The sequence below is a fragment of the Myotis daubentonii genome, chromosome 3, assembly GCF_963259705.1.
Source record: "Myotis daubentonii chromosome 3, mMyoDau2.1, whole genome shotgun sequence".
NCBI classification, from domain to species: Eukaryota; Metazoa; Chordata; class Mammalia; order Chiroptera; family Vespertilionidae; genus Myotis; species Myotis daubentonii.
The window spans coordinates 219734526-219759710 of NC_081842.1; the positions used below are offsets into that span (position 1 = coordinate 219734526).

The 25185-nt window shown below is 69.2% G+C and overlaps 3 protein-coding genes across 4 annotated transcripts; 2 read left to right on the top strand and 1 right to left on the bottom strand.

Moving 5' to 3' along the window:
- The first annotated feature begins 260 nt into the window (after window positions 1-260).
- C1QTNF12 (C1q and TNF related 12) lies at window positions 261-4973 on the top strand. 2 transcript variants are annotated; one of them, XM_059691610.1, is made up of 8 exons: window positions 261-829; window positions 2921-3037; window positions 3113-3224; window positions 3305-3456; window positions 3796-3904; window positions 4201-4300; window positions 4470-4548; window positions 4728-4973. In XM_059691610.1, exons 1-8 carry the CDS (start codon window positions 662-664, stop codon window positions 4824-4826), a joined length of 936 nt encoding a protein of 311 aa, XP_059547593.1. In that variant the 5' UTR covers window positions 261-661; the 3' UTR covers window positions 4827-4973. The 2 variants fall into 2 exon arrangements, with proteins under 2 accessions (XP_059547593.1, XP_059547595.1); XM_059691612.1 differs by having other exon boundaries at window positions 265-829; window positions 4216-4300.
- Window positions 4974-12298: 7325 nt separating this feature from the next.
- Window positions 12299-14321, bottom strand: B3GALT6 (beta-1,3-galactosyltransferase 6). Its single transcript, XM_059691614.1, has one exon. It carries the CDS (start codon window positions 14307-14309, stop codon window positions 13314-13316), a length of 996 nt encoding a protein of 331 aa, XP_059547597.1. The 5' UTR covers window positions 14310-14321; the 3' UTR covers window positions 12299-13313.
- Window positions 14322-14486: 165 nt separating this feature from the next.
- SDF4 (stromal cell derived factor 4) lies at window positions 14487-24956 on the top strand. The gene is made up of 7 exons (XM_059691613.1): window positions 14487-14611; window positions 16849-17199; window positions 18662-18798; window positions 19441-19554; window positions 23154-23312; window positions 23608-23783; window positions 24491-24956. The coding sequence occupies exons 2-7, from the start codon at window positions 16895-16897 to the stop codon at window positions 24665-24667; spliced, it is 1068 nt and encodes a 355-aa protein (XP_059547596.1). The 5' UTR covers window positions 14487-14611; window positions 16849-16894; the 3' UTR covers window positions 24668-24956.
- The last annotated feature ends 229 nt before the right edge of the window (window positions 24957-25185 follow it).

The window sequence follows — 25185 nt, forward strand, 5'->3', positions numbered from 1 at the left end:
CAGCAGGGCCAGAGCACGTCGCAGAGCCTGCCTGAGGGGTCGGAGGAGGAGCCTACAGGGCTGTGAGCTGGGGGGGGGGGGGCGGGGGGGTGTCTCCACCCTGGGCTCCTCGCCCCGCCCTGACGGGGTGGCTGTGCGGGGCCAGCAGCTTAGCTCCGTGGGGGGCAGGGCGGATCCTTGTTAACGGTTCCCAGGGTGAGTCCGCCTCCTGGGAAGGGGGTGCAGGCTGTTTCCAAAGCGCGTGGGAGGGTCTGGGGAGGCGGGAGCCACCGGCGCGTGGTCAGGGGGGTGCCCGACCCGTCCACGCCCAGGGCCGGCTGGGAGCCTGCTGACGGATCTCCGTGTGAGCCCTCCCCCTGGAGCCCGCGAGCTGGGGAGGAGGGAGGGTTTATTTGGCGGCGGCGCGGGCAGCGAGGGCATTGCGCGCGGGAGGGGAAGCCGCGCGGGCGACCTGCGGGGACAGGAGCCGTCCGGCCGCCTCGTCCGCGCCATCCGCCTGCCCGTCCTGCCACCGCGCCCGGCGCATCCGCACAGACATGTCCCGGCGGCCAGGCGGCCCCCGCGGCCGCGCCTCCTCTGCGCCGGGGCCCTGAGCCGCCGGGCCGCCCCCATGAGCACGCCCGGGCGCCCCTGCGCGAAGCGCTGAGCCGCTGCCGCCGCCATGCGCTGGGCCTGGGCCGCGGCCGTGGGCCTCCTCTGGCCGCAGCTCGCGCTCCTCGGGGCCGTCGGGGCCCGGCGGGAGCAGAAGAGGCCGCGGCAGCCCGGCCCGCGCGCGGAACCCCGCAACGCCACCGTGGCCAACGGCGAGGGGCTGCCCGGCTCCCCCAAGGTACGCGCAGAGCTGGGGCGTGCGCACCCCTGCGGCGCCTCTCGCGTGGGGGCTTCGCCTAGCGGGGCGCCGGCCCCCACCCCGCGCTCTGCCCGCTGGGCTCTCCGGCCCCTTCCCGTCCGGTGGGGTGGGGCTTTGGGCAGGATCTTAGGGTGCGTGGAGGGGAGCGCCTTCCCAGTGGGGCTGAACCAGCCTCCCGCTGCCTCTGGGTGTAATCCCGGTCAGGAGGTGGGGGGGCTCCTGGGCTGCCCAAGCTCCTTGGTGGGAACCTGCCCCACCTTTCTGGGTGGAGAGGCCAAGGCCAGCCTGGACCCTGAGCACCTGGGGGTCCTTGCCCCACCCCCACCCCACACCCGGCCTCTGGGTGGGATGCCCTCTGGCCCTGGACTGCCCGAGCCTGTCCCTTGGACCTGAGCCCCGCACCTGCTTCAGCCCCAGCCTCTCTGTCTTCAGCTGAGGACCTCTGAGGGGTCTCGGAGCTGACCCCCGGGCCGCGGGTTGGGCGGGGAGCGGCGGTTGCCAGGACAGGCCCCCCGCCAGCCCGCTGCCTTTGATGCCGGCCTCCTGCCGCCCAAGGGCGCCTCTGTGGCCGCCAGCCTGGCTGCTCTCAGCCCACGCGCCCCATGGAGCCCGAGGCCCCGTTTTCCCGTTGAGTCCCTGGGCCCCGCCAGCCGGGGAAGAGTGGTTGCCGCCCCAGCCAGTGCACGGGGCGGCCTGGGGACAGACAGGTGGACCTCTGTCCCGGGCGGGGCCTCCATGGGGGCCTCCTCGCCAGGTGGCCCGGGACCCAGGCTGGCCCTCCCCACATTCGGACCCCTGCTCTTCCTGGACCCTTTAGGCTCCTGGGCACCACAGCCGCAGCCAGGGCCAGTGGTGGCCAGCGACACAGGCAGAAATCGGGGGACATTGGCGTGTTCTTGGCTTCTCTCTCTTTCCTGGTTGTGGCCCAGGTTGGGGTGGGCGGCATCCCTCTCCCCCTGCCCCTCCCAGCCCCCCAGGACAGGGCCACCTAAGCCTGTGCGGAGGCTGTGCCGCCCGGAGCCTGGCGCTGGCTGGGTCTGGCGCTGAGGGCTGACGGTGGACGATGGGACCTGGGGCCGGACCCCCTGGGGCCCAGATCTGGGGCTTGCTCTGCCTGGGACGGCTCCCGGGGGTGTGGGAGGGGTTGCCCCCCCAGGCCAGGGTCTGCTCCACGGCTGCTCCCTTCCTGGGCTCTCTGTCTGCGTCCGCACAGACTTTCCGGGAGACGGAGGCTTTCCCTCCAGCCACGCTCCACCGAGCACGTGGGTCTCCTCAGACGCGGGCAGGGGTGTCCGCCGCTCCCACCGGCCTGGGCTGCCAGGTGGTTAGAGGGCGGGGCTCAGGCCGCTCGCACTGCCCCTCCCAGCCCTTCCTCCGACAGCGGCAGCGGGGCCTGGGTCCGAGCCTGAGGAGCAGGGCCCGTCCCCTCCCCAGCTGAGCGGGTGCCCTGGGCCTCTCAGAAAGACACTGGCAAACGGGCTCCTGTCCTCCGCCCGCCTCGGCCAGGCCCAGCCCCTGTTGGGACACGAGGCTGCCCTGTGCGTGCACGGCGTGCCCTCCGCTTGGGAACAGGGCGGACAGAGGGGGCAGGTCACCCTCAGAGCCAGAGCCAAGGTGTCCGGACGCCATGCCTGGCTTTCAAAGGCCCCAAGCCCTTCCTTGCCTGAGCCCTGGTCCGAGTCCCCAGGAATGGCCTTCGTTGCTCCCTCGTCTCAAGTGCTGCCTGCGGCGGCCTGGGCCTGAGGTCCCCGCTCTGGACTGGGGCGGCCTGGACCTGAGGTCCCCGCTCTGCCCTGGGGCGGCCTGGGCCTGAGGTCCCCGCTCTGCCCTGGGGCGGCCTGGGCCTGAGGTCCCCGCTCTGCCCTGGGGCGGCCTGGGCCTGAGGTCCCCGCTCTGCCCTGGGGCGGCCTGGGCCTGAGGTCCCTGCTCTGGACTGCGGCGGCCTGGGCCTGAGGTCCCCGCTCTGCCCTGGGGCGGCCTGGGCCTGAGGTCCCCGCTCTGCCCTGGGGCGGCAGGGAGGACCCCGTGGGGCCCAGGTCCGCACACTCGCCCTGCCATTTGGCCCTTCAGCTGCCCGAGGCCTCGGGGCCCGAATTCTCAGACGCCCACAGGACGTGGCTGAACTTTGTCCGGCGGCCGGATGACGGGGCCTTGAAGAAACGGTGCCGGGGCCGGGACAAGAAGTCGGTGAGCCTGGGTCTGAGCCGGGGGCGGGGGGCTGTGGCTCCCGCTGGGACCCTCACAGCCTCCTGCCTCCCGCAGCGAGGCCTCTCAGGCCCCCCCGGGCCCCCCGGCCCCCCGGGACCCCCTGGGCCCGCTGGTGCGGAAGTCACACAGGAGGTTCTGCTGCGGGAGTTCCAGGAGATGCTGAGAGGTGAGGTGCTCCGAGGCTCAGGCGGGTCCCCCAGACTCTGGGGGTGACCCCAACCTGCTGACCTCCTGTTGTCCCCACAGAGGCCACCGAGCGTCGGTTCTCGGGGGCTTGGGGCTCGCTGCTGCCTGAGGGGCCGGGCGGGCGGCTGGTGGCCGAGGCCTTCCACTGCCGGCTGAAGGGGCCGGTGCAGGTGGACAAGAAGACGCTGGTGGAGCTGCAGGGCTTCCAGGCCGTGAGTGTGCGTGGGGGGGGGGGGGGTGCCCAGGGTCCCCCAGCCCTGGGTGTCTCTGGGGACCCTGCTGGGGGCAGGATGCTGGGGCGGCCCCCACTTCCACGCAGGGGGGGGCCTGGGGGAGTGGCCACCATTGGTCAGGACTAGGACCCGTGTGCCCAGGCCACCCTCCTGCACCAGGCGTGAGTGGGGCCCAAGGTGGCCGGGCGAGGGTTGTCTCTCCCTGGGTGCCCTCCGCCCCCGGGACCTGAGGCACCTGGGCGTGCTCTGGGTGGGGCTGTGGGTGGCAGGCGCCTCCTCCAGGCCCTGCAGCCAGACGCTCCCCTGCTGTCCCTGCAGCCCACTGCCCCGGGCGCCTTCCTGCGGGGCTCCGGCCTGAGCCTGGCCTCCGGCCGGTTCACAGCCCCGGTCACCGCCATCTTCCAGTTCTCGGCCAGCCTGCACGTGGGTGAGCGGGGCGGGCCAGCGGGTGTGGGGGGGGCTGGTCCACCCAGGTGGGCCCTGGCATCGCAGTCCCAGGCCTGGGTCCCACCGCAGAGCTGCCTCCTGCTCCAAACCCGGCTCCCACTGGGGGCTTGGACAGGGCCCCACGGCCACCCGCCCCCAACCAGCAGCCACTCCTGGGCCTGTCCTGGGTGGTGTGCCCCGAAGCCCCCCTCTCCCCCCCTGCCCCGTCCCTCTCCCCCCCCCCCCCTGCCCGGCGCCCAGCCTGCCTCTCCACTCCGTCCTCCCCGAGGGCTGCAGCCGCTGTCTCCACAGACCGCAGGGGCCTGCAGGGCCAGGCCCGGGCCCGGGACACAGTGCGGGTGCTCATCTGCATCGAGAGCCTGTGCCATCGTCACACGTGAGTGGGGGCCCCCCTGGATGCCGGGGGTCACAGGAGGCTGGGTGGGTGCCTGAGTGTGGACTGTCCTGCCCGTGGAGAGTGGAGGGGCTCCCCCAACACGGGACGGCACTGAGCCCTGGGGTGGGGTCCAGGCCAGCGGTGCCCTCACCCTGGGCCCCATGTTCAGGTCGCTGGAGGCCATCTCGGGCCTGGAAGGCAGCGGCAGGATCTTCACGGTGCTGGTCCAGGGGCTGCTCCAGCTGCAGGTGAGGGGGGGGGGCGGTCAGGAGGGGTCCGTGCCTCTGAGCCTCAGCACGTGGATGGACACGGGCCATGTGGCCACTCAGGACCCCGGGACGCCACAAGCCCGGGGTGGGAGCTCCTCACACTCCCCGTGGGTGAGCAGGCCCTGTGGGTGGTGACGTCCACTGTGGGGTGTCTGCAGGCTGGACAGTACGCCTCCGTCTTCGTGGACAATGGCTCCGGGGCGCCCCTCACCGTCCAGAGCGGCTCCAGCTTCTCCGGCCTCCTCCTGGGCACGTGAGGACACGGCCGGCCCCAGGGGAGCTGCGTGGAGAGGACCCTCGGGGCCATGGGAGCTGCCGGTGGCCCATCCGCTCTGCCCTCTGTTAAAAGTGTGGTCACACAATAAAGAGTTCCAGCCCACTCTGCCGCCTGTGTCCTCGTGGGGATGGGGGGGTGGCGTAGGGGGGCGTTGCTTTGGATGGTCTGGCTCAGTGTCCTGCAGTCTGTGGTCCCGCAGCCTCTGCACCTGCTGGGGTCCATCGTACCCGGTGGACAAAGACAGGTGTCCGTCCAGGTCCCCGCTCAGGCCGGCCTGCTGCCTGACACCACCCCGCTGCTCATCACCCGGGGCTGGCCCAGCCTTGGAGGCAGCCCGCAGGCACCCACAGGGCCCTGGGCGCAGATGGGCCCAGCCTTGGGCACGAGGTGTCCCAGAGTGTGGTGAGCAGGATGGCGGCCGGTGCACGTGCTGTGGGTCTGGGAGCAGCAGTGTGTGGGCCACTCACAGGACTGCACCCCGAGTGGACCTGCGTGCAGGTTATCTGGCCCAGACCAGCGGGGCACAGAGCTTCTTGCCACCTTCCCCTTGGTGGCGGCCACACCAGGTGGATACAACACCCCCCCCCCACTCCGCCACCTCAAAGATGGGGCCAGAACCACCCCAGGTTGGGCAGCCACGACCCGGCCTCGGGTCTTGTGGATTTAGGGCCCTGCCCCCACCCCATTTTGGCTCCAGCAAACCGAGACCAAAGAATGTAAATTGGTCCTGGGGGGGCCGTGGAGATACCATCTCTGGTTGGCACCTGGGCCCCGGCAGGCAGCTCCCCCTGGACATGAGGCTGACCCCTGACCCCACAGGAGACACCCCGGGGAGTGGCCGTGGGGGTGGAGCTCAGCTCCACAGCAGCAAGGCTTGGAGACCCTGGTTCCAGGGCAGAGCAGACAGAGAGGGCATCCTGGGCCTGGGCGGGGGTCCCGTCCGTCTGCAGCTCAGGGGGCAGGCGTGGGAGGGGGACAGGCGGAGGCTCGGAGGCTGGAGTCGGACGGCCATTACCCAGCCCCTCCCCCAGATCCTGCTGGCCTGGCTGGGTAATGAGGCAATAGAGCCCTGGTGCCGGGCGGGCGCTGGTCTGTGCCGCGCCAGGCTTGGCCACTGACCCGTCCCCACCTCTCTCCCTGGTCCCCCCAGGGTGGCGTCAGGGGCTGGGGGAGTCAGGGGGGGTGTCTCCGCTTCATAGCAACCGTAGGCGCCGGCCGGCCGGCCAGCGGAGTAGGGATGCCCTACAGCCTGCGACGGGTGTGGGGCTGTGGTCCCTGTGAGGGGTGCAGAGGAGGGGCGTGCAGGGCAGGCGGGGGGTGGGTCCCTGCCCCCACTTCCCATCACAGGGGCTGCGAGCCTGTTTACAGAGGGGCCGCCCTGGGCTGCCAGCTGATGGGGGTGCAGAGGGACCGTGGGTAGCACCAGCCAGACCCTCAGCCGCCTGGGCCTCTTGGCGTCCTGGCGCCCCGGGGCGCTCTCTGCGTCCATCAGCGGCAGCCAGGCCCCCGACCCACCTCGCCCGGGACGGGGGCAGGTCCCGCCTCCCCATCCAGACCTGCTGCAGGGGCTGTGATGACAGAGATGGAGACCCAGACGGAACCCGGCCAGGCCTGCAGAGAGCAGCAGACAGACAAGAGACGAGAGACGAGGAGACGAGAGACGAGGCAGCGAGGCCAGGCCGCCCCGGGAGCTCGGGCGGGCAGGTGGCCAGGTCAGGGAGCGGCGTCCTGGCGCCCGACTCCACCTGCCTCTGTCTCGCCTCCATCCTCGTCTCTGGCCCCTAATCGCAGGTCATTACCACGTCGTTGGGACGCCCCTGGAATGTGCTGTCTCCAGCCCCCAAAGCTGGGGTGCAGGGCCGAGGGGTGGGGGACCAGGCGGGGTTGTTGCTGCCGTAGGGAGGTCCTGGGGTGTGAACTGGGAGGCCCAGGGCTTGGGGTTGGGCCCCAGGTTCAGACCAGCCTTGAAAGACACAGGCTGGTCCCCCAGTGCAGACAAGGGGTGAGCCCCCAAAGGCCCCACCCTGAGCTGCACCTCAGCATCCATCTAAGTCCCACCGTCTTCCAGGCCCAACCAAACTGCGGTGTTGACAGCTCCCCGGAGCCAGGAGCGGGTCTGGAGCCCCCTAGGGGGCCTGGGCCCGGGGTCCTGCCCACGCAGCCCGAGCAGGGGTCCGACCTGCTGCTGCTGAGCCAGGGGCGTGCGGGGGGCCCCGGGGTGGGGAGCCTGGGGCGGGCGTGCGGGGGGCCCCGGGGTGGGGAGCCTGGGGTGGGCTCTTTCCCTGGCCGGCCTCTGCTGTGGACTGGGCTGTGGGGCGGCCCCAGCGTCTGGCTGTGGCAGAGCCACGCGGCCGGCAGAGCTAGCCAGCCTCAGGTTGACCCCTGACCGGCGTCTGCTCTCCCCCCAGCGGCGGGAGGAGCCTGGCTGACCTTGTCAACCCCTCCCAGGGCTCCCTTCCCAGATCCTCCGTCTGACCGGCCGCCTGCCAGGGGCTGAGGGGCTGCTGCCAGGGGTTCGGGGAGGCCCTTGGCCAGGTGCTCCCCAAACCCTGGTCTTGGGGCTGCAGCCAGGTTGCACCTGATCGGCCCTTCCTCGCCCCGAGGTGGCCCTGGGGTGCTGGGGGCAGGGGGTCTGCACTGGCTTGGAGCCTGCCCCCAGCACCTCGGCAGCTGTCCGGTTTGAGTGCAGACAGGACTGTGGGCGTCTGGCTCAGGAGCTGGAACGTCCTCTCGGGCCAGGAGCAGCCGAGGATGAACCGCCAGGCCCCACCCCAGGCTGTGGCAGGAGCGGGGAGGTGGGGGGGTGTCCCAGGCTGCCCGGCCCCAGCTCCCATGGTCCCCTTGGGCTGTGGGCTGGCACAGGTCGGGGCGAGGCCTGCAGAAGACTGTCCATGGGGCCTGGCCCTAGGGTACCTGTACCCGGACAGGCAGGCCCTTTGTGGCCAGAGCTGGGTGTCGGGCCCGACCTTGCCCTCCCGGGTTGGGTCTGGGACCAGGAGGAGGGGAGTCTGCTCCAAGGACCCCTTGGGCTGTCTGTGCCAGGAGGTTCTCACACCCACACCAGCCTGAACTCTTGTGACCTGGGCCCAGGACTGAGCATGGCCTGGGGGCAGAGGGGCTTGGGGGGCGGGGTGCCTGGGCGGATGTGTCCATGCTCCTCTCTCTGGGCCTGTGTCTCTGGCTCCCCGTGCCGACCCCACGCGTCCCTGGGGGCTGTGATGCTGCCTCGGCTCAGAGCTGCAGGGTCCTGCCTGCCTGTGTGACATGTGGGTGGGTCCCGGCCCCTCTGTCTCCCCCTGAGACCTGGCTCTTAGCTGAGCTGGGGTTCTCACATCAGGGGGACCCACTGGCATTGATCCAGCCAAGTTGCCCATCCTGCTGGTGACCTGCTGGCAGCCACAGAACTGGGGGGCCCCGAAGTGGGGAACCCTGGTGGAGGGGCCCGGGAAGAGGGGGGCCCTGGCAGGAGCTCCCAGGGGCAGCAGGGGCATGATGGTGCCTGAGGCCTCGGGCCCTGCGCCAAGTGCTGACTGGGGTCTGGGCTGTGGCCGGGAGCAGGGGTGCTGTGGCTCAGGGCTCTCACTCACCGGGCTGGGCCAGTGTGCCCTCTGGGCCCCGAGCTCTGCATGGCCTCAGGGCACTGCCCAGGGTCAATGAGAGGCTGATTTCCAGCCCCCCAACCTGAGCGGACCCAGGAGCTGTGGTCTCCGACGTCTGGGGCCTCCCGCAGCCCAGGGTCTCCCGCAGCCGGGGGTCTCTGAGGCCTGGGGTCTCCCACAGCCCGAGGTCTCCCGCAGCCAGGGGTCTCCCGCAGCCCGGGGTCTCCCGCAGCCGGGGTCTCCCGCAGCCAGGGGTCTCCCGCAGCCAGGGGTCTCCCTCAGCCCGGGGTCTCCCGCAGCCGGGGTCTCCCGCAGCCCGGGGTCTCCCGCAGCCAGGGGTCTCCCGCAGCCCGGGGTCTCCCGCAGCCTGGGGTCTCCATAGCCCGGGGTCTCCCGCAGCCAGGGGTCTCCCGCAGCCCGGGGTCTCCCGCAGCCTGGGGTCTCCCGCAGCCAGGGGTCTCCATAGCCCGGGGTCTCCCGCAACCGGGGTCTCCTGCAGCCCGGGGTCTCCTGCAGCCGGGGTCTCCCGCAGCCCAGGGTCTCCCGCAGCCCGGGTTCTCCCGCAGCCAGGGCTCTCCATAGCCCGGGGTCTCCGAGGCCCGACCTTTGGAGCTGGGCTGAGGCATGAGGAGCTGGTCCTGCCCACGTTCGCCCGCGTGTCTGATGGTGCACAGGCGACTGGCGAGGAAGGGGGGGCTTAGGGACAAAGGGCTTTTGTTCGGGAGAGTTTGGGGTGCAGCCCCGCTCTCAGGCGGTGACTCACGGGCTCCTCTGGTGCGATAACATCAGTTTTGCAACAGCCGGCGTGTCACACACGCACCTGGGGCGCAACGAGGGCAGCGGGACCCCCGCCTGCGCCCGGGGCCCCTCCAGGCTGCTCTGCCAGAACCGGGCGTAGGAGGGGGTGGCAGTGGGAACGGCGGGAACAAGAACAGGCATCAGAGGGTGAAGCAGTGTCTCCCACAGCCAAGGCCTGGCCCCAGCACATGCTTCACGCCTTCCGTCCCTCCTCTGGGTCCCCCAGCTCCGGCCACCTGCCCCTCACTTGCTCCCCGTCAGGACCAGGTGGGCAGCTGTGGCAGGGGGAGCAGGGCCCTGGGGGAGGGGAGCCTCACCACGAAGGAGGGGCCAGGGTTGGGGCTCTTGTTCCTCCGTCCCAGGGTGGTCAGCCCTGGGTCGGCGGAGGTGGAGCTGGACCCAGGCCTCCCTGGGCTCCTGTTTGCTGCTGGGCCATGAGGTCGGCCACTGCCTGTGGTGTGTGCCCTGGAGGAGGGAGCTGACCACTGTCCGGGCTCCCAGGCCACCCGCTGCGGCCCAGCTGCTCCCCAGCCTCAGCTCACCCGGTGCCACGGCCACTGAGCCCCTGGTGGACCCTGCGGGCTGGGAGCAGGGCCCTGGGACCCTGTGCAGGGAAAGTACAGGGACCTGGGGCCGGAGCCATAGGGGCACCACCTATTACGTGGGTACAGTGTGTGGGTGGGGGGCGTGATCTGCAGGGAGGCTAGGCCACCAGCTGCCCCTCGCTGGCTCCCTCCTCTCTCTGCCAGCCCCCCAGGGTTCCAGGGCTGGCTGACTACCAGCTACAGAGCCCCATCCCAGGCGGGTTGGCGCTCATCTCCAGGCTCAAGGGGAGACCCCTCTGTGGAGACCCGTGACGCTCCCCACTGCCGGGGGCCCCCACATTCACTGAGATGGCCCCGTGCACCCCCAGTGTGTCCAGGGGAGGGCAGAAGCCTTCTCGCCCCCCCTTAGCTGCTGCCAAGGCTGGGTCTCCGGGAGCCGCGTGGGCAGACCCGCCCCTCCCTGGCCTCCTTCTCTGCAGGACCCTGCTAGCCGGGTGGGGCTGGCCGGCCCTGGGTGCCTGCTGGTGCCGGGACCCAGGCTTCGGCCCAGGTCTGGGGGCCCTGCGCTGCCTCACAGGAGCTGCTGAGTCACCTCTTCGCATGTGGGTCGAGGGGACACCAGGGAGTGGGGCTGCGAGGCTCCCGCCATGGCCATGGCCTCTGACCTGCCCGTCTTGGCCGGGGCAGAGCGGGAGCGCCCACAGGCTTGGGGTGCCTGCCCAGTGCACGCTGCGCGTCTCAAGGCCTGAGGCTGGGGGAGCCAGCCGGGCCCACACAGATGGCGTGGGGTCAGGGAGGGCTGGGAGTGAGGAGGGCGCTGGGGGGGGGGGGCAGTGGAGAAAGGGTGAGGTTGTGATGAGCACTTTCTGTGGGAGCAGAGCTAAGGGTGTGAGCCCACCCTGGCCCCAAAGAAAGGGGGTGTGGCCACAGGGGCCAGGTGACGGGGCAAAGCGACCTACTCCAGCTCCCAGGGCTGCGGGGAGTCCCCGTGCAGGGGCTGGGAGGTGACCCCGAGGAGGGGAGCGCCTCAGGGTCTCAGACAAGGAGACCCACTGGGTTTGACTTTGCTCCGAGGCCAGGCCTGGGGAATGGACAGAGGGGCGGCCATGGTGCCAGGACAGGGAGGTCTTTCCCCTGCTCCCTGGACTCATGGGGGTGGGGGTGGGGGGAGATGTCAGTGAGCCCAGTTGATGGGGGAGGCACCACCCGAGCCCCTCCCGGCCCCGGAACCAGGTGCCGGCAGAGCGAGCACACGGACGGACTCGGAACTGTTTTCCCCTGGGCCCCCCGCCCCCCTCTCGCGCCTGAACCTGAGTTTCCTGGGTCCCTGCTGGAGGCCTGTCCACCACGTGCGTCCAGGGCCCCGGACGGCAAAAGTCATCACACTGTGGACAGAGTGCCCAGCGGCTGGGCCGAGAGGAGCACTGGCCGCCCCTCGGACCCTTCAGGTCCTGGACAGTGACCCAGCCAGCGGGGAGCGAGGGCCCGACCTACAGACGTAGGAATGTAGGGGCTGGGCAGTGGCCACAACAGGGCCTCATCCTCCCAGCCCAGAGGCTGGGCAGGTCTGTGCCGAGTCCGGGGAAGAGGAGGAGCTGGGCCCGGCCAGGGGCTGCGGGGTCTGAGCCCCAGCAAGTCCCCCAGCACCCAGAGTTGGAGGGACTAGGGCTCCACCTGAGCAAAGAGCCACGACTGCAGGGCCATGGGCCACGGAGCCGCCTCTGCAGTTCCAGGGGCCGGAAGAGGACACGCGGGCTCAGTGGGCCGCACTCCTGACACTCTGGGGAGAACCCTCCTGGCCGCTCCCGGCTCCAGGGGTGGCCGCCAGGGCCGCGGTCACAGCTGCATCCCTCGCCTCCACCCGTCGTCACACGCTGTCTCCCGTTTTATTAGAATCGGTGATGTGATACCTGTTTTAAAGTTAAACGCTTAACTTTGAGGTAACTGTAGACTCCCACGCAGTTGTGAGAAACGATGCAAGGAGACGGGCGCCCCTTGCCCAGGCCCCCCGAGGGTGGAGTGTGCAAAGCCGAAGGACGTCACCCGGGCCGATATTCGGAGGTCCCCCCCCCCGCTCCCCTCCCCGACCCTGGCAGCGCCCATCTGTCCCCATCTCGGGGACTTTGTTGGTGCAAGCACCTCGCAGAAATGGGAGCGGGCGGCCCGTGGCCTCTTCTCGCGGCGAATTCCTGGAGGAGTCATCCCAGCCACTGCCGGGAAGCGGGCAGCCTGGAGTCCCCAGGATGGAGGGGGGTGCGAGGCGACCGCCCGGCGCACGCCATCGCCTTCTCCAAGAGCGCACGCCGGCCAGACCGCCTGTGTCCTTAAGACAGGATTCGGGAAACCTCATCAGCATTCCAGGGGCTCCGGTTCCCGGAACGGGCGCAACAGCAGCCCGGGAGTGAGAAGCACTTGCCCCCGTGCAGCCGGCCACAGGGAGGCCTTAAAAGGAGTCTTTTCGGAAAGAGACAATAGGACTGACTTATGTGTAAACGGAAAAGAGAAATGGGCAGTTTTCAAATTCTTCCGTGTTTAAACACACATGCAGCCACGGGTCTACAGCTCCAGCTGTCAAAACAGACTAATCCACGAATTCCACGTTCTGATAGGAACAGCTTCTCAAATAACTTAAAAAAACACCGAGACCACACACTCCCAGCTGACGCTCCCATCTCCACACACGCACGGTATTTATAAACACGTCACAGGCAGGCGCTGAGCCGCGTTTACCACACTCACTGCCGGGAGACACAGGCCAGAGCTAATTCACATAAAACGAGGTTCGACCTGGGACTTGCACACGAGTGACACCCACAGACGGAAGACACGAGGGAGGGACCCACCGCAGTTCTCCAACCGCCACTGGGTTGCAACACGCGGCCCAGTCGCAACTGGCAGGGCCTGCGGGGGGTCAGTTCACAGCCGTCCCGGCTCTCGGGGCAGGGACTTCCGAGGTGGACGGTGCAGACGGGGGACGCAGGACAGGATGTCGTCCATCCAGAACACGCAGGGCTGCGCCTGCAAGTGCGGGTCAGCTCCAGCCTTGGGTGGGACTTGGGGGGACAGGACAGCAGGAGGCCAGGGCGGGGGGGGGGGGGATGATGGTCTCCAAGCCCTTGCAGACCCGGGAGGTTCTTCCCGATTCACACCCAAAACTGGGCATCTTCCCAGTCCAGCGAAATGCTGGCCGGAACCCAGGGGCAGGACGGTTCTACCTGGACACAACGCCTCGCCCTGGCCAGCCCCAGAACAAGAGGCTCTTGAGCAAGACGGTAGGTACAGCCACTGAGGTGTGCGCCCCCGGGGGCAGACTGGACCTGGGGTCTAGGAGCTGTCCGTGCTGCATGGCATCTGCTGGGAAGCCCCACCAGTGACCACACAAACGAGGTCCCCTCGAGTGCTGGGCTCATCCCAGAGAGCCAGCCGGACCTGTCAGCTCCCCTGGTGGAAGACCAGCGGGGGCTCCCGCGGGACTCCGGCCGGGGTGGTGTGGGTCCCGGGCGCCCCTCCATGCCAGCGGCGGCCTCAGGGGATGCCCTCCTTCCTCTGGCAGCACTGAGAGGGCGGCGCGGACCAGTCGTAGACGTAGGAGAGGCGCAGCTGCACCTCCTGCTTGCACAGGCGGCCCTCGCGCGCCAGCGTCTGGTGCTTCTCCAGCATGTCCTCCAGGCTCTGCTTGTGCGTCACCAGGTACTGGTTGCTGCAGCCGCGGGACTTGTACTCGGTGTCGAAGCGCGGGTCGTGCTCGCGCTGCACGTCCACGGGCGCCAGCCAGGCGCCCATGGACACGTCCTCGCTGTGCCAGGCGCGCAGGTAGTCGCGGCTGAGGCGCAGGTAGCGCACCAGGTCGGCGGAGAGCACGTAGCCGCCGCCCAGGGCGTAGGGCAGGTAGTAGTCGCAGAGCTGCCAGGCCGCCTCGCGCCAGCGGCCCCCCGGCTTGACGCGCCCGCGGCCCGAGAAGAAGCCCCAGTAAAGGCGGCGGCGGCGCGCGGGGTCGCGGGCGCGCAGCTCGGCCAGCATCGCGTCCAGCCGCACGAACGAGTCGTCGTCGGCCTTGAGCACGAACTCGAAGGCCACGTGCTCGTCCAGCCAGGACAACATGGCCAGCACCTTGGCGGTGAGGTTCTCGTAGGCGTCGCGCAGCGCGGGCAGCAGCAGCAGGTCCCCGTGCCGCGCCTGCTCGCGCTCCAGGGCGCGCCGCTCCTCGGCTCCCAGGCCGGCCGTGCCCACCGCGAAGCGCGCCCACACGTCGCCGGGGCCGCCGCGCCGCGCCGCCGCCAGCCACGTGCCACGGACCACGCTGCGCCGCTCGGCCGCCCGCGGCGCGGAGGCCACGAGCACGGCCAGGAAGGCGGCGTCGCGCGCGGGGCCGGCGGGCGGGGGCCCGGGACCGTGGCCGGGCGGTGGGCGGGGGCCCTCGGCCGAGCAGCGCGCCAGGTAGAGCAGCGCGACGCCGCACAGCGCCAGGCCGCCCAGACCCAGCGCCGTCCGGTGCCGCCACGCGCGCCGCGGCAGCTTCATGGCTTGCCGGGCCGCCGGCGAGCGCGCGGAGGCCCCCCGGTCCACAGCGGCGAGGCTGCGGGCCCGGCGGCCGCCCGTCACGTGGGCCGGCGGCCCGTCACGTGACCCCGCGCAGCTTTTTCATTGGTCGCTCCGGGAGGGCCGCTCGGCCACTTCCGCCCGGAGGCAAGATGGCGGCGCCGGCGTCCTCGCGCGAGGTCGTACCGCCCCCGGCCCGGAGCCCCGTCCCTTCCCGGAAGAAAGATGGCCGCGGCCTAGCCGAGTCGGGCTGGAGGCGTCACAGCGTCGGCGGCTCCCGGGCGGTGAGTTCGGGGCGCGGGGCGCGGAGGCCGGGTGTCGGGGACACGGGCCGAGGGGCGCGGGCGGCGCGGGGCGACCTCCCCGTCCTCGTCCGCGACTCGGGGGCCGCGACGCCCGCCGTCGGGCTCGGTGAAGACCTGACGCCCGCCGGCGCCTCCCGAGCCGGGAGCAGCCGTGGAACCAGCGCTGGCGTTTGGGCGACAGGAAACGCTCCGCGGGACGGACCCCCGGGCGGCCGCGGCCTGTCGCCTCCGGCGGGGACGGGGGACACCGGGAAAGGCCGGAGCCGAGGGCGGGAGCCTCGCCGGCCTCCCCGCGTCTGCGCCGCTGTCCCCGGGCGACTCTGTGCGAAGCGCCGTGTAGATGCCCGGGCGCCGCCCGTGGGGACGGTCGCGGCGGGTTGACCTTGTCGGGAGCGAAGTGCAGCCCGTTAGGGGGCGGGGCTGTCACCGCCAGGACGGGGGGGCGGTGCGGGGAGCGCCGGGCGGGGCCCCCCCGTGGGAAGGAGGGTGCCTGCCCCCCCCCCGACCGCCGCCCCCTGGGGGGCCTGGCGCCTGTGCCCCAGCTGCTTGCCCGGCTGTCGGGCCTCCACTCGGGTTACACTCTGGGTCCCGGGCCCTGGGGTGTCCAGGGTGCACTTTGCAGGGCGCAGGCGTAGCTGGAACTCCAGCCTTTACCCCTCGGCCTGGCTGAGTGCCCGCTGGGCGTGGACAGCATGACGGGTGCCCTCTGTGCGTGGACGGCGGGACGGGTGCCCTCTGCGCGGACGGCGGGACGGGTGCCCTCTGTGCGGACGGCGGGACGGGTGCCCACTGCGTGTGGACAGCATGGCGGGTGCCCTCTGTGCGTGGACGGTGGGACGGGTGCCCACTGCGTGTGGACAGCATGACGGGTGCCCTCTGTGCGTGGACGGCGGGACGGGTGCCCTCTGTGCGGACGGCGGGACGGGTGCCCACTACGTGTGGACAGCATGGCGGGTGCCCTCTGTGCGTGGACGGCGGGACGGGTGCCCTCTGTGCGGACGGCGGGACGGGTGCCCTCTGCGTGGACGGCGGAACGGGTGCCCTCTGTGCGTGGACGGCGGGACGGGTGCCCTCTGCGTGGACGGCGGAACGGGTGCTGGGCGTGAAGCTGGGGGACACGGGGTCCCGTGCCCTGAGGACAAACACGAGTTCCAGTAACTGGCTGGAGGCTGGTCACGCCCAGAGCACCGGGGCAGCCGGGCAGCCGGCGGGCTCGGTGGGTGGGGAGGGCGCAGGCCCCACCGACCTGGGAAGGGACATCAGGCTGCCCTCGGGGACTCGCTTCCTCGAAGGAATGACTCAGAGCGAGACCCGGCTGAGGCCCCAGTGGCACTCGGGTCCAAGGTGCACATAGAGGCTCAGGCCTCAGGGTGCGTCGGGAGCAGGTGGGTAGACAGGAGGCGTCCGAGAAGCAAGTAGTGGCAGGGCCAGGCCAGGGGGCAGCCGCCGGCCTTCCGGCCCCGTGTGCCCTCAGGCTGGGGGGGCTCCCTGGTTCCTGAACCCCACGTGCCCCGACTTGGCTGCTGGCAGGACCCAGGCCTGAGGGGAGTGTGCCCAGGGCCACCCCACCCCCACCCCCTGCTCCTCCCTGGGACCCTGTCAGAGGAGGCGGGGCCCCACCGCACCTGGAGGGACCAGCAGGTGTTCGCCAGGTGGGCAGACTGGCAGAGGAGCCGGTTAAGGGGCAGGAGGAGCTGGAGTTCCCTTTGGGTGACGTGTGAAGGTCCGGGGGGCTCTGTCCCCGACTTGGGTGTGCCCGTGCGCACTCGTGTGCTTGTGTGTGTGTGAGAGAGAGAACCATAGGGGTCATCGTGGTGGGAGGTGGGAAGGGGCTGGTGCCCTGCGGGCGGGTTTGGGTGTTTGCTGGCTCCAGGCCCCTCCTCGCAGAGCCTGGGGGGGGCTTCCTTCTCACGGGACAGGAGGCCGAGGAGGCCAGGCGGCTTAGCCGGGGTCGCAGAGCTCACAGGGGCTGAGTGGGGATCTCGAGGGGGCTCCCCGACTGTGGGGTCAGCTCGATGCCGGGAGGGGTGGCGACGGCGCGGAGTGGGAGGCGGGAGCGAGCACCGTTCCTTGCGTGGCCTGGAGGCCGGCTCTCCAGTCCGGCTCTCGCTGGGGTCTGTCCAGCAGCGTCCTCTCTGAGGGCCGTCAGCACTCGCTGGGGCCTGTGGCCGTGGACTGTGGTCTCACTTCCTCGCCTGCCTCTCCTCTCTCCCCAGCTCCTGGCCTCACGCGCAGGCCGCCCCGCGGGCCGGACCCCGGGCCATGGCGTCCAGGCCAGCTCCCGGCTGTGGCCTGGCTCCTCGCTGCCTCTGGCTCCTGGGCCTCCTCCTTCTGATGGACACGTCTGCCCGGCCTGCCAACCACTCGTCAGCCCGGGACAGAGGCGGCCACAGGGAGGACAATGAGATCCTGCCCCCCGACCACCTGAACGGGGTGAAGCTGGAGATGGACGGGCACCTCAACAAGGACTTCCACCAGGAGGTCTTCCTGGGGAAGGACACGGACGGGTTCGAGGAGGACGCGGAGCCTCGGAAGAGCAGGCGGAAGCTGATGGTCATCTTCTCCAAGTAGGTGCCGGGGGCGGGGCCCCTCGGGGGTGGGGCACCCCGGGGGCGGGGGGTGGCGGGGCACCGGCGGCCCTGCTGGTCCATCCTGACTGCCCAGGCGAGGGAAGGAGGCGCCGTCACTGCTCCTGGTTGACAGCTCCGAGAGTTTGCAGGGTCACAGGGGTCGAGCTGAGGACGTGAGCCTGAGCAGGTGGCTGGGCCAGGAGGGGCGAGAGGCCTGACAGCTGGGAGGGCTGTGGGATGGCCTGGAGCAGGGCCCACCCCGTGCGCTCCGTGCGCCCCATGCGCCCTGTGCGTGGTGGTGAAAGGTCATGGGAGTGGTCACAGCAGGTCGCAGTCCAGCTAGAGGAGGCCTCAGCGACCGGGAGGTGTGGGGAAGGCTTCAGCTTCTGCGGGTGCACAGAGCTGACGGCGAGCGGGCTTGCGAGCTGGCGCTGGGCACGTGTGCCTGGAAATTCCTGTGATAGGGCGTGAGGCCTGGCGCACACCATGTCCTCCACAAGCAGCGGGACCAGGCGCGGGGGATGGCAAGGGTGGAGACGATGGAGGGCATGGGGCCCCGGCCTGCGGACACAGGGGGGCCGGGCTGGGCCTGCTGAAGGCTCATTACCGGGAGACTGATGGGGCCCCAGCAGCTGAAGGGGGGTTGGACGCCGCCTGCAGTCCCTGCAGGAGAGGGAGCTGAGGCAGCAGGAGCCGGGCATCGAGGGGAAGATTGGGCACTCGGTGCAACGCTGGGGAGAGGGCCACGGCCAGACCAGGGCCTTCGCGGTCCAGTGCTCGGGAGGAGGGGGGGCCGGAGAGGAGGCGCCAGGAGCCGGGGCTGACGGGACAGCAGCCACCCGGTGAGCCTTGCCCGACGGCCCCCTCAGGGATGTGAAGAACAGGCTGACTCAGTTCACGCGACCAGGCGCTCCAGGTCGTCTGTCCCTGCCTCGGCCGCAGTGCTGTCTCCAGGGAGCTGGTCTCCTGCAGGAGAGGGTGCTGCTGTCCGGGGTGGCTGCCCGTGGGGGGGCGTGTGCACCCTGCTCTGGGTGTGTGTGTGTGTGTGTGTGTGCACGCGCGTGCAGCCTCGCACACCTGTCCCCAGCTGGTGCATCGGCACCTGTCCTCCACCTGCTCTGGCGTCTCACCTCCAGCCCTGTGCCCGGGACTCTGGTCCATCGCAGCGTCTGTGTCTGTGGAGCTGGGTGTGAGTCCACCGCCGAGCAGCATGTGGGGAGCCCACGAGCCTGCCCAGGGCCCGAGCCTGCCGGGGTGACGCAGAGCTGCAGACACAGCGCCGCGTCCCCGCCCGCCCGCTGCCCCCGCCCGCCCGCTGTCCCCGGCATCCTCCCCGACCGCCGTCCCCAGCGTTCCCACTGGGTGCAGTGTCCCCGTTCGGGTGGTTTCACAGCTGCCTGTGGAGCCCCCGCCATCCTCTGTCCTTCTGTCCCGGTCTGACCCGGCCCGTCTGCCGCAGGGTGGACGTGAACGGCGACGGGAGGATCAGTGCCAAGGAGATGCAGCGCTGGATCGTGGAGAAGACGGCCGAGCACTTCCAGGAGGCCGTGGAGGAGAGCAGGGCGCACTTCCACGCCGTGGACCCTGATGGCGACGGTACCGCCCTCACCCAGCCCTGACCCGCTGGGGCTGGGGGCCCAGGCGGAGGACGGGAGAGCCGGAAGGGCCCCAGGGGTGCTGCCTGAGAGGCCACTTCCCAGCTGGCTCTGCTGGCCAGGAGGGGCTGGGAGAGGTTGGAACCGGCCGCCTGCGTGCATCTGCCTCACAGTGCGTGCACGGGATCTTATCGATTGAGAGACAGGGAAGGAGTGAGAGAGAGACGTCGATGTGAGAAAGAAACAGTCGGCCTGCTGTATGCACCCCGACTGAGGGTCACCCACACCCCGGGCGCGTCCTGAGCAGGAACGAACCATGACCCCCTAGTTCAGAGGTCAACCGACGCTCACACGCTGAGCCACACGGGCCGGGGTAGACAGGTCTTCTAAGAGTCTGTTGAGATCCTCACGCAGCCTGGCCGGCGCGGCCGGTGGTTGAGCATCAAACGGAACCAGGGCCGCAGGCCTGGGCTGTAGGGTCCACCCGAGTAGGGGCGTGCGGGAGGCAGCCTGCTGCTGATGGCCATCGGCGTTCCTGTCTCCCTCCTTTCCGCTCTGAAATCAGTAAGAATGTTTTTAAGAAATAGAGCACCTGTTTAAAAGCGTGGTGTTAGACGTTCTAACAGGACGACCTGCGTTTCAGGCCGCGTGTCCTGGGATGAGTACAAGGTCAAGTTCTTGGTGAGCAAAGGCCACGACGAGAGGGAAGTTGCCGAGAAGATAAAGAGCAACCAGGAGCTGAACGTCGACGAGGAGAGTGAGTGCCGGGCCCGGGCGCCGCCCTGGGGGGGGGACACTGGGTCAGAACCGGGGGGGGGACGCTGTGCAGGGGACACTGGGTCAGAACCGGGGGGGGGGACGCGGTGCAGGGGACACTGGGTCAGAACCGGGGGGGGGGGGACGCTGTGCAGGGGACACTGGGTCAGAACCGGGGGGGGGGAACGCTGTGCAGGGGACACTGGGTCAGAACCGGGGGGGGACGCTGTGGGGTCAGAACCCAGTGACCAGGTGGGCACCTGCCTGGGCGTGGACGCTGGGGGGAGCAGGGGGGACAGACCCGCCCCCCTCAGGTGTCAGGGCCATCCCTTTGAACTCGTCTCACTGCGATGGGGTCTGAGCTTGCACCCTTCACTGGCCGCTGCCGCCCCCCGCCCCCCCAGGTGTGTCCGCAGCTCATGTTGGGCTGTGGGACCCTTGAATGTGCCGTGTGGTGCCTGTCGGCCCTGTTCCTTCTTCACTGCTGGGTCGTCACCCGCCACGGCCCCAGGGCTACGGTGCCGTCTTCCCCGGACGGACGCGCGTGCTCCTCAGAGGCACCTCTGCCGCCCTGTCCCTGCCGCCCTATCCCTGCCGGCGTGGGCCCTGGCTGTGGGTGGAGCGTGTTACAGCCTCGGTGGTGTCCCTGTTACTCTTCCATCCTCTGCTTTGAGGAGGCTGCCGGGGCCACTGTTGCCCCCTGTGGACCTGGGCACTGCTGTGCCTGGCAGGCCCTCTGCCATCAGCCCTGCGGCCTGGCTTGCCTTCTGGTGCCAGGAAAGTAGTTGATGTGAGTGTCGGCCTCCCCCGGCCCTGCTGCGGCCGTGCGCTGGTCTGGGTGCTGACAGGCAATTGTGACGCCGTGAACAGACAGCTGTGTCCTCTCCCCACCCCGGCCTCTGTCTCCCTGTCTGCCCCGATGTGTGAGCTGGGCTCCAGGGTGGTGTTGAGGAGGTGGACGGGCTGTCTTCTTGCTCCTGCCCCTGGCCGGAGAGCTTCCAGTGTCCCGTGAGCATGCCGGGGCTGACTTTCAGGTCCACACCACCTTGCACACCTGGGATAAGTCCCACCTGGCTGCGGGGGTGACTCTCTAGACCAGTGATGGCGAACCTATGACACGCGTGTCAGGTGACACGCGAACTCATTTTTTTGGTTGATTTTTCTTTGTGAAATGGCATTTAAATATATAAAATAAATATAAAAAAGATAAGTCTTTGTTTTACTATGGTTGCAAAGATCAAAAAATTTCTACATGTGACACGGCACCAGAGTGAAGTTAGGGTTTTTCAAAATGCTGGCACGCCGAGCTCAAAAGGTTCGCCATCGCTGCTCCATACCCTGTTGGAGTCACGTGGCTGATGGTTGTTGAGGATTTTGCACCTGTTTATAGAGATGCTGGTCTGCAGTTTTTCTTCCCTTGTAATGGGTTTGTCTGGTGGGGGTGCGGGTGGGGGTGGAGCCGGCCCCTGGGGTCAGTAAGAAGGTGCCCCCTCGTTTCTGTCTCCTGCGGACCCGCTGAAGCGTCTGTTCGCGGCCGCGGCGGGGTTCTGGGAGCCAGCCCGCATCTTCGTAACAAGCGAGGTGAAGCCCCCCCACCTTTCCGTTTCTTCCTCCTCCTCCCGCTTCCCTCTGCTGAGGTGAGACTTAGAGACGCGGGGTTCACGCTCACACCTGTGTTGTTTCTGCTCAGCCCCTCGGCGGCCACGCACTCTCCCGGCTCCGGCCCCGCACCCGGGTCCAGGGTCCGTCTGTGCTCCCTCTCCGGTGCTTGTCCGTCTCTCCCGTGGGCTGTGTCCCTTCGTGTGTCCTGCGGCTCAGGCCCTGCCCAAAGGCACCTGGGTTGTGGGGCCTCTCCTGCTGCTGCTGCCGCCAGGGGTGGGGAGCCCAGGGGTGGGGAGCCCAGGGGTGGGGAGCGCTCTGGCGGCCTGTCCAGGCCCCGCCTGCTGAGGGAGCCGGTGTCGGGCTGGGTCGGAGGTGCGGAGGTGCGTGCGAGCTCCACACCCTGCCCCCTGCCTGCCCCTCACTCTCCTCTCTGCTGTCCTGCCTGTTCGATGAGTCCCTTGTTTCCCTTCCGGTCCGGGAGGGAATTGGGGGGGGAGGGGAAGGGGGCGGGCCCTGGGGAGGGGGTGGGTCCCCGCTGGGTTCCTGGGGCTGCCGTCACACCTGGCCGGGTGGGGGCGCCTCTCAGGGCCGTTCCCTCCCGCTCGGAGCAGGCCAGTCCCAGGCACCTTCCAGCTCTGGATGTGGGCGTCCCTGCTCGAGGCCCCGTCAGTCTGTCTAGTGTGTCTTCTCACACAAGGGCCTTGCCGCTGGGCGTCAGGCCGCCCCAGCCCCAGGGATCTCATCTTAGAGCACGTGTGTCAAACTCGCGGCCCTCAGGCCGCATGCGCCCACAACGAATGTTTTTGCGGCCCAGCCAATATAACCGTGTGTAAGAAACGTGTTAATAGAAATTTCGTAACTTAATTTTTACAATATCCTGTTATACGTAATTATTAATAACGAACTACGACGTCCGGTAACGACTGATGACTATCATCGTGCTGCATTCGTTTCCCTCCGCGCCTCACGCGCAGCCCCACCGTTCCCTCCACGAACACCCGCAGCGAATGTTCCAGCAGCCGATGGCCACGTCGTCCGTCTTGGACTGACTTGCTTGGTGTGCGCAACAGGAACTATTTCGCTTTCGGGGAACAAGAGAAACAGGCTTATTTGCGTGACGCTTACTAATTTGTGCAGTTATGCAGTGTCTGGTAGGTTAATGGTCAAGAAGAAGTACTAATTTTTATTAAAAGGTCCTGTTATTTTATGTGAACGATGACCCGTCTCTCTCAGCCCTTTGTATGCGGCCTGTCTCCGTGGAAATAAGCCTGCGTTTCTGTGCGAGTTGAGGCGTCGTGTGTGTGGCCACGTCCACGGGAGCCTGTGTGCTGGCCGCCTTGGCTTTGGGTGTGACCTGCTTGTCTTTGGTCCTAAACCAGCGTCACTCCCCGCCGTGGGGCCGGCGGCACCGCCAGCTGCTCTGGCTCGGGCCTGTCCCTCCGAGGGCAGTGAGCGCCAGTGACCCTGCTCCCTGCTGACAGCGGCGGGGCCGGGGCGGGGGACCCCTGCGCCGGCCGCTTCCTGCTGTTGGAGCCAGATGGTCACCGGCCCACAGGCCGCCCGTGCGATCCTCGCTCTCGCCCGGTGCCCGCTGTCCCACAGAGACGGGGCGGGCCTGGGGCCCGGTGGGGCTGCAGAGCGGGTTTTCCCTCAGGGCCCGCCCTCCGCCCGGCCCCTGGGAAGGAGGGAAAGGGTCAGAGTCCTTTGTGCCCTCGTCAGGGCGTGTCCCGTGGCCTCGCAGCAGGCTGGGGGCTGCCCCAGCATCGGTGGAGGCCCGTGCCCATGGGGGGCTGCCCCTGCATGTGGGGGCGTCTGTGTCCGAGACTCGGGGCTGTATCTGGGGGGGACATCTGTGTTGGGGAGTTTGGGGCTGAACTCTTCTCTGAGGGGCAGGGCCTGTGGCCTCAGCACTCAGGCAGCGTCTCGGGACTGGGGAGCGTGCGGGGCGACGCATGCGGGGTCTGTGCCGGGATGCTCACGGGTGCCTCTCGCTCGCAGCACAGGAAGTCCTGGAGAACCTCAAGGACCGCTGGTACCAGGCGGACAACCCCCCGCCGGACCTGCTGCTGGGCGAGGAGGAGTTCCTGTCCTTCCTGCACCCCGAGCACAGCCGCGGCATGCTCCGCTTCATGGTCAAGGAGATCGTGCGGGACCTGGGTGAGCTGGCCCTGCCCGGGCCACAGCCCCTCGTGCTGGCGGCCAGGCCCCGCGGTGGGGCTTGCTGTCTGAGCCGGGAGGCCGGGGTGGTCTCGGGCTGGGCTCTGAAGGAAAGCAGCCTGGTGGGCGCCACGTGGCCTCAGCCAGGTCCCCCGCCCCCGGGAGGCACGGCCGTTCAGCTTCAGCCGGAAACGTCACACACGGAAAATCCGGCAGCACCACCCCTTGGTTGGCTCTTCCCGTGGCCCCGGGGCTCCTGTGCCCACCGGAGGCTGAGCGCCCCGTTGTTCCCCAGACCAGGACGGCGACAAGCAGCTCTCGCTGTCCGAGTTCATCTCCCTGCCTGTGGGCACCGTGGAGAACCAGCGTGGCCAGGACATGGACGACAGCTGGGTGAGGGACAGGCGGAAGGAGTTTGAGGAGCTGATTGACGCCAACCACGACGGAATCGTGACCATGGCAGAGCTGGAGGTGAGCGTGGGGGGCGTGGGGGCTGGGGGCCTGCCTGTGGCCAGCGAGCCACCTGCAAGCTGGTCCCGAGCAGGAGGCAGCGTGGGTGTGGCTCCCCGTGGCTGGTCACTGGTCACTGGTCACTGGGTGGGACCTGAGCGGAGGCCATGGGCTCCCGGGGGCCCAACCAGCATCGCTAGCGTCCACTCCCAGAAGGCGGCCGTGCCCGTCCCTGGGTCTGGGTGTCCCGGGTGACGTGGCCAGTCCTGGCTCTGAGAAGCCTGCCCGTCGGGGGTCGGTGGCCGGGCACGGTGTGGCTGGAACCTGCGGTGTCCGCGCTGTGAGCACTCCTTCACTGTGATGAGTCATTTCATTTTACTTGAGAATTCTCTGCTCCCTGTGATGCTGGGGCAGCTCGGGGTCCTGTGACCATTCAGGCCCCGTCCATGTGACCAGCAAGCCCCTGCTCCATCCTGGCAGGGCCTCCCCTCCCCTCCCCACCCTCTCCCCGAGCCCACAGAGGCCGCACCCTCCTGGCCTGGGCCATCGCCAGACCTGTGTCCGTCTTCCAGAACATTCCCGCACCCGTCCTGCTGCCCAGTCCACAGGGTGTCGGAGAGAAGGCGGAGCTCGCTGTGGCCATCACGCCTGGCTGCTCCCGGGGCCTCGGGTGCGGACTGGGTGGCGGCCGGGCAGGTGCGGCTGGTGCTGACGCGGCGTCCTTGCAGGAGTACATGGATCCCATGAACGAGTACAACGCCCTCAACGAGGCCAAGCAGATGATCGCCATCGCGGACGAGAACCAGAACCAGCACCTGGAGCCCGAGGAGGTGCTCAAGTACAGCGAGTTCTTCACGGGCAGCAAGCTGGTGGACTACGCCCGCAGCGTGCACGAGGAGTTCTGAGCGGGCCTGGCCGCCCACCCCGCTGCTCTTCGCTTCCGAGAACTGGAGCCGCCAGGGCACTGACCCAGGCTGCAGCTCACCCGCCCGCAGAAGCAGCTCCGGGTTCCTGGGGGCTGCGCGGCCGGGCGCGGTGACCTGTTCCGTGGGGATCAGCGCGGCCAGAGCTGCCCTCCGTCCCCAAGAGTCACGGACCTGCGGCCAGAGCCACATGCGTTATTTAAAGTGTAGTCTCTCTTCCTTCCAGCTTCATTTTTGGGGGGGACAAAAACGCATAAACGGTAACTTGGAATATCTGTGGCCAGATGGCTTCCCTTGAGCTTTGAGGTGGGGGTTGGTTAGAACCCTGGGTTTGAGTGGGGTGTCTTGTGCAGGAACCATGACAGGATGGGGGCCATACCAGGGAGAGGGAGGCAGGTCTGGGAACCGCCCTTGAGGGGCCAGGAGGAAATGGGAGTCCAGGTTGTGGGGACATCTAAGGCTGAGCCCTGGGCTCTGCTTTAGGGGAGTGGGGGCCTTGC

Coding starts and splice junctions, on each gene's coding strand:
- C1QTNF12 (XM_059691610.1), top strand. CDS start 662: ATGCGCTGGGCCTGGGCCGCGGCCGTGGGCCTCCTCTGGCCGCAGCTC. Junction 3,038..3,112: donor GGGGCCGGGACAAGAAGTCG/GTGAGCCTGGGT, acceptor TGCCTCCCGCAG/CGAGGCCTCTCAGGCCCCCC. Junction 3,225..3,304: donor GTTCCAGGAGATGCTGAGAG/GTGAGGTGCTCC, acceptor TTGTCCCCACAG/AGGCCACCGAGCGTCGGTTC.
- B3GALT6 (XM_059691614.1), bottom strand. CDS start 14,309: ATGAAGCTGCCGCGGCGCGCGTGGCGGCACCGGACGGCGCTGGGTCTG.
- SDF4 (XM_059691613.1), top strand. CDS start 16,895: ATGGCGTCCAGGCCAGCTCCCGGCTGTGGCCTGGCTCCTCGCTGCCTC. Junction 17,200..18,661: donor CTGATGGTCATCTTCTCCAA/GTAGGTGCCGGG, acceptor CGTCTGCCGCAG/GGTGGACGTGAACGGCGACG. Junction 19,555..23,153: donor GCTGAACGTCGACGAGGAGA/GTGAGTGCCGGG, acceptor TCTCGCTCGCAG/CACAGGAAGTCCTGGAGAAC.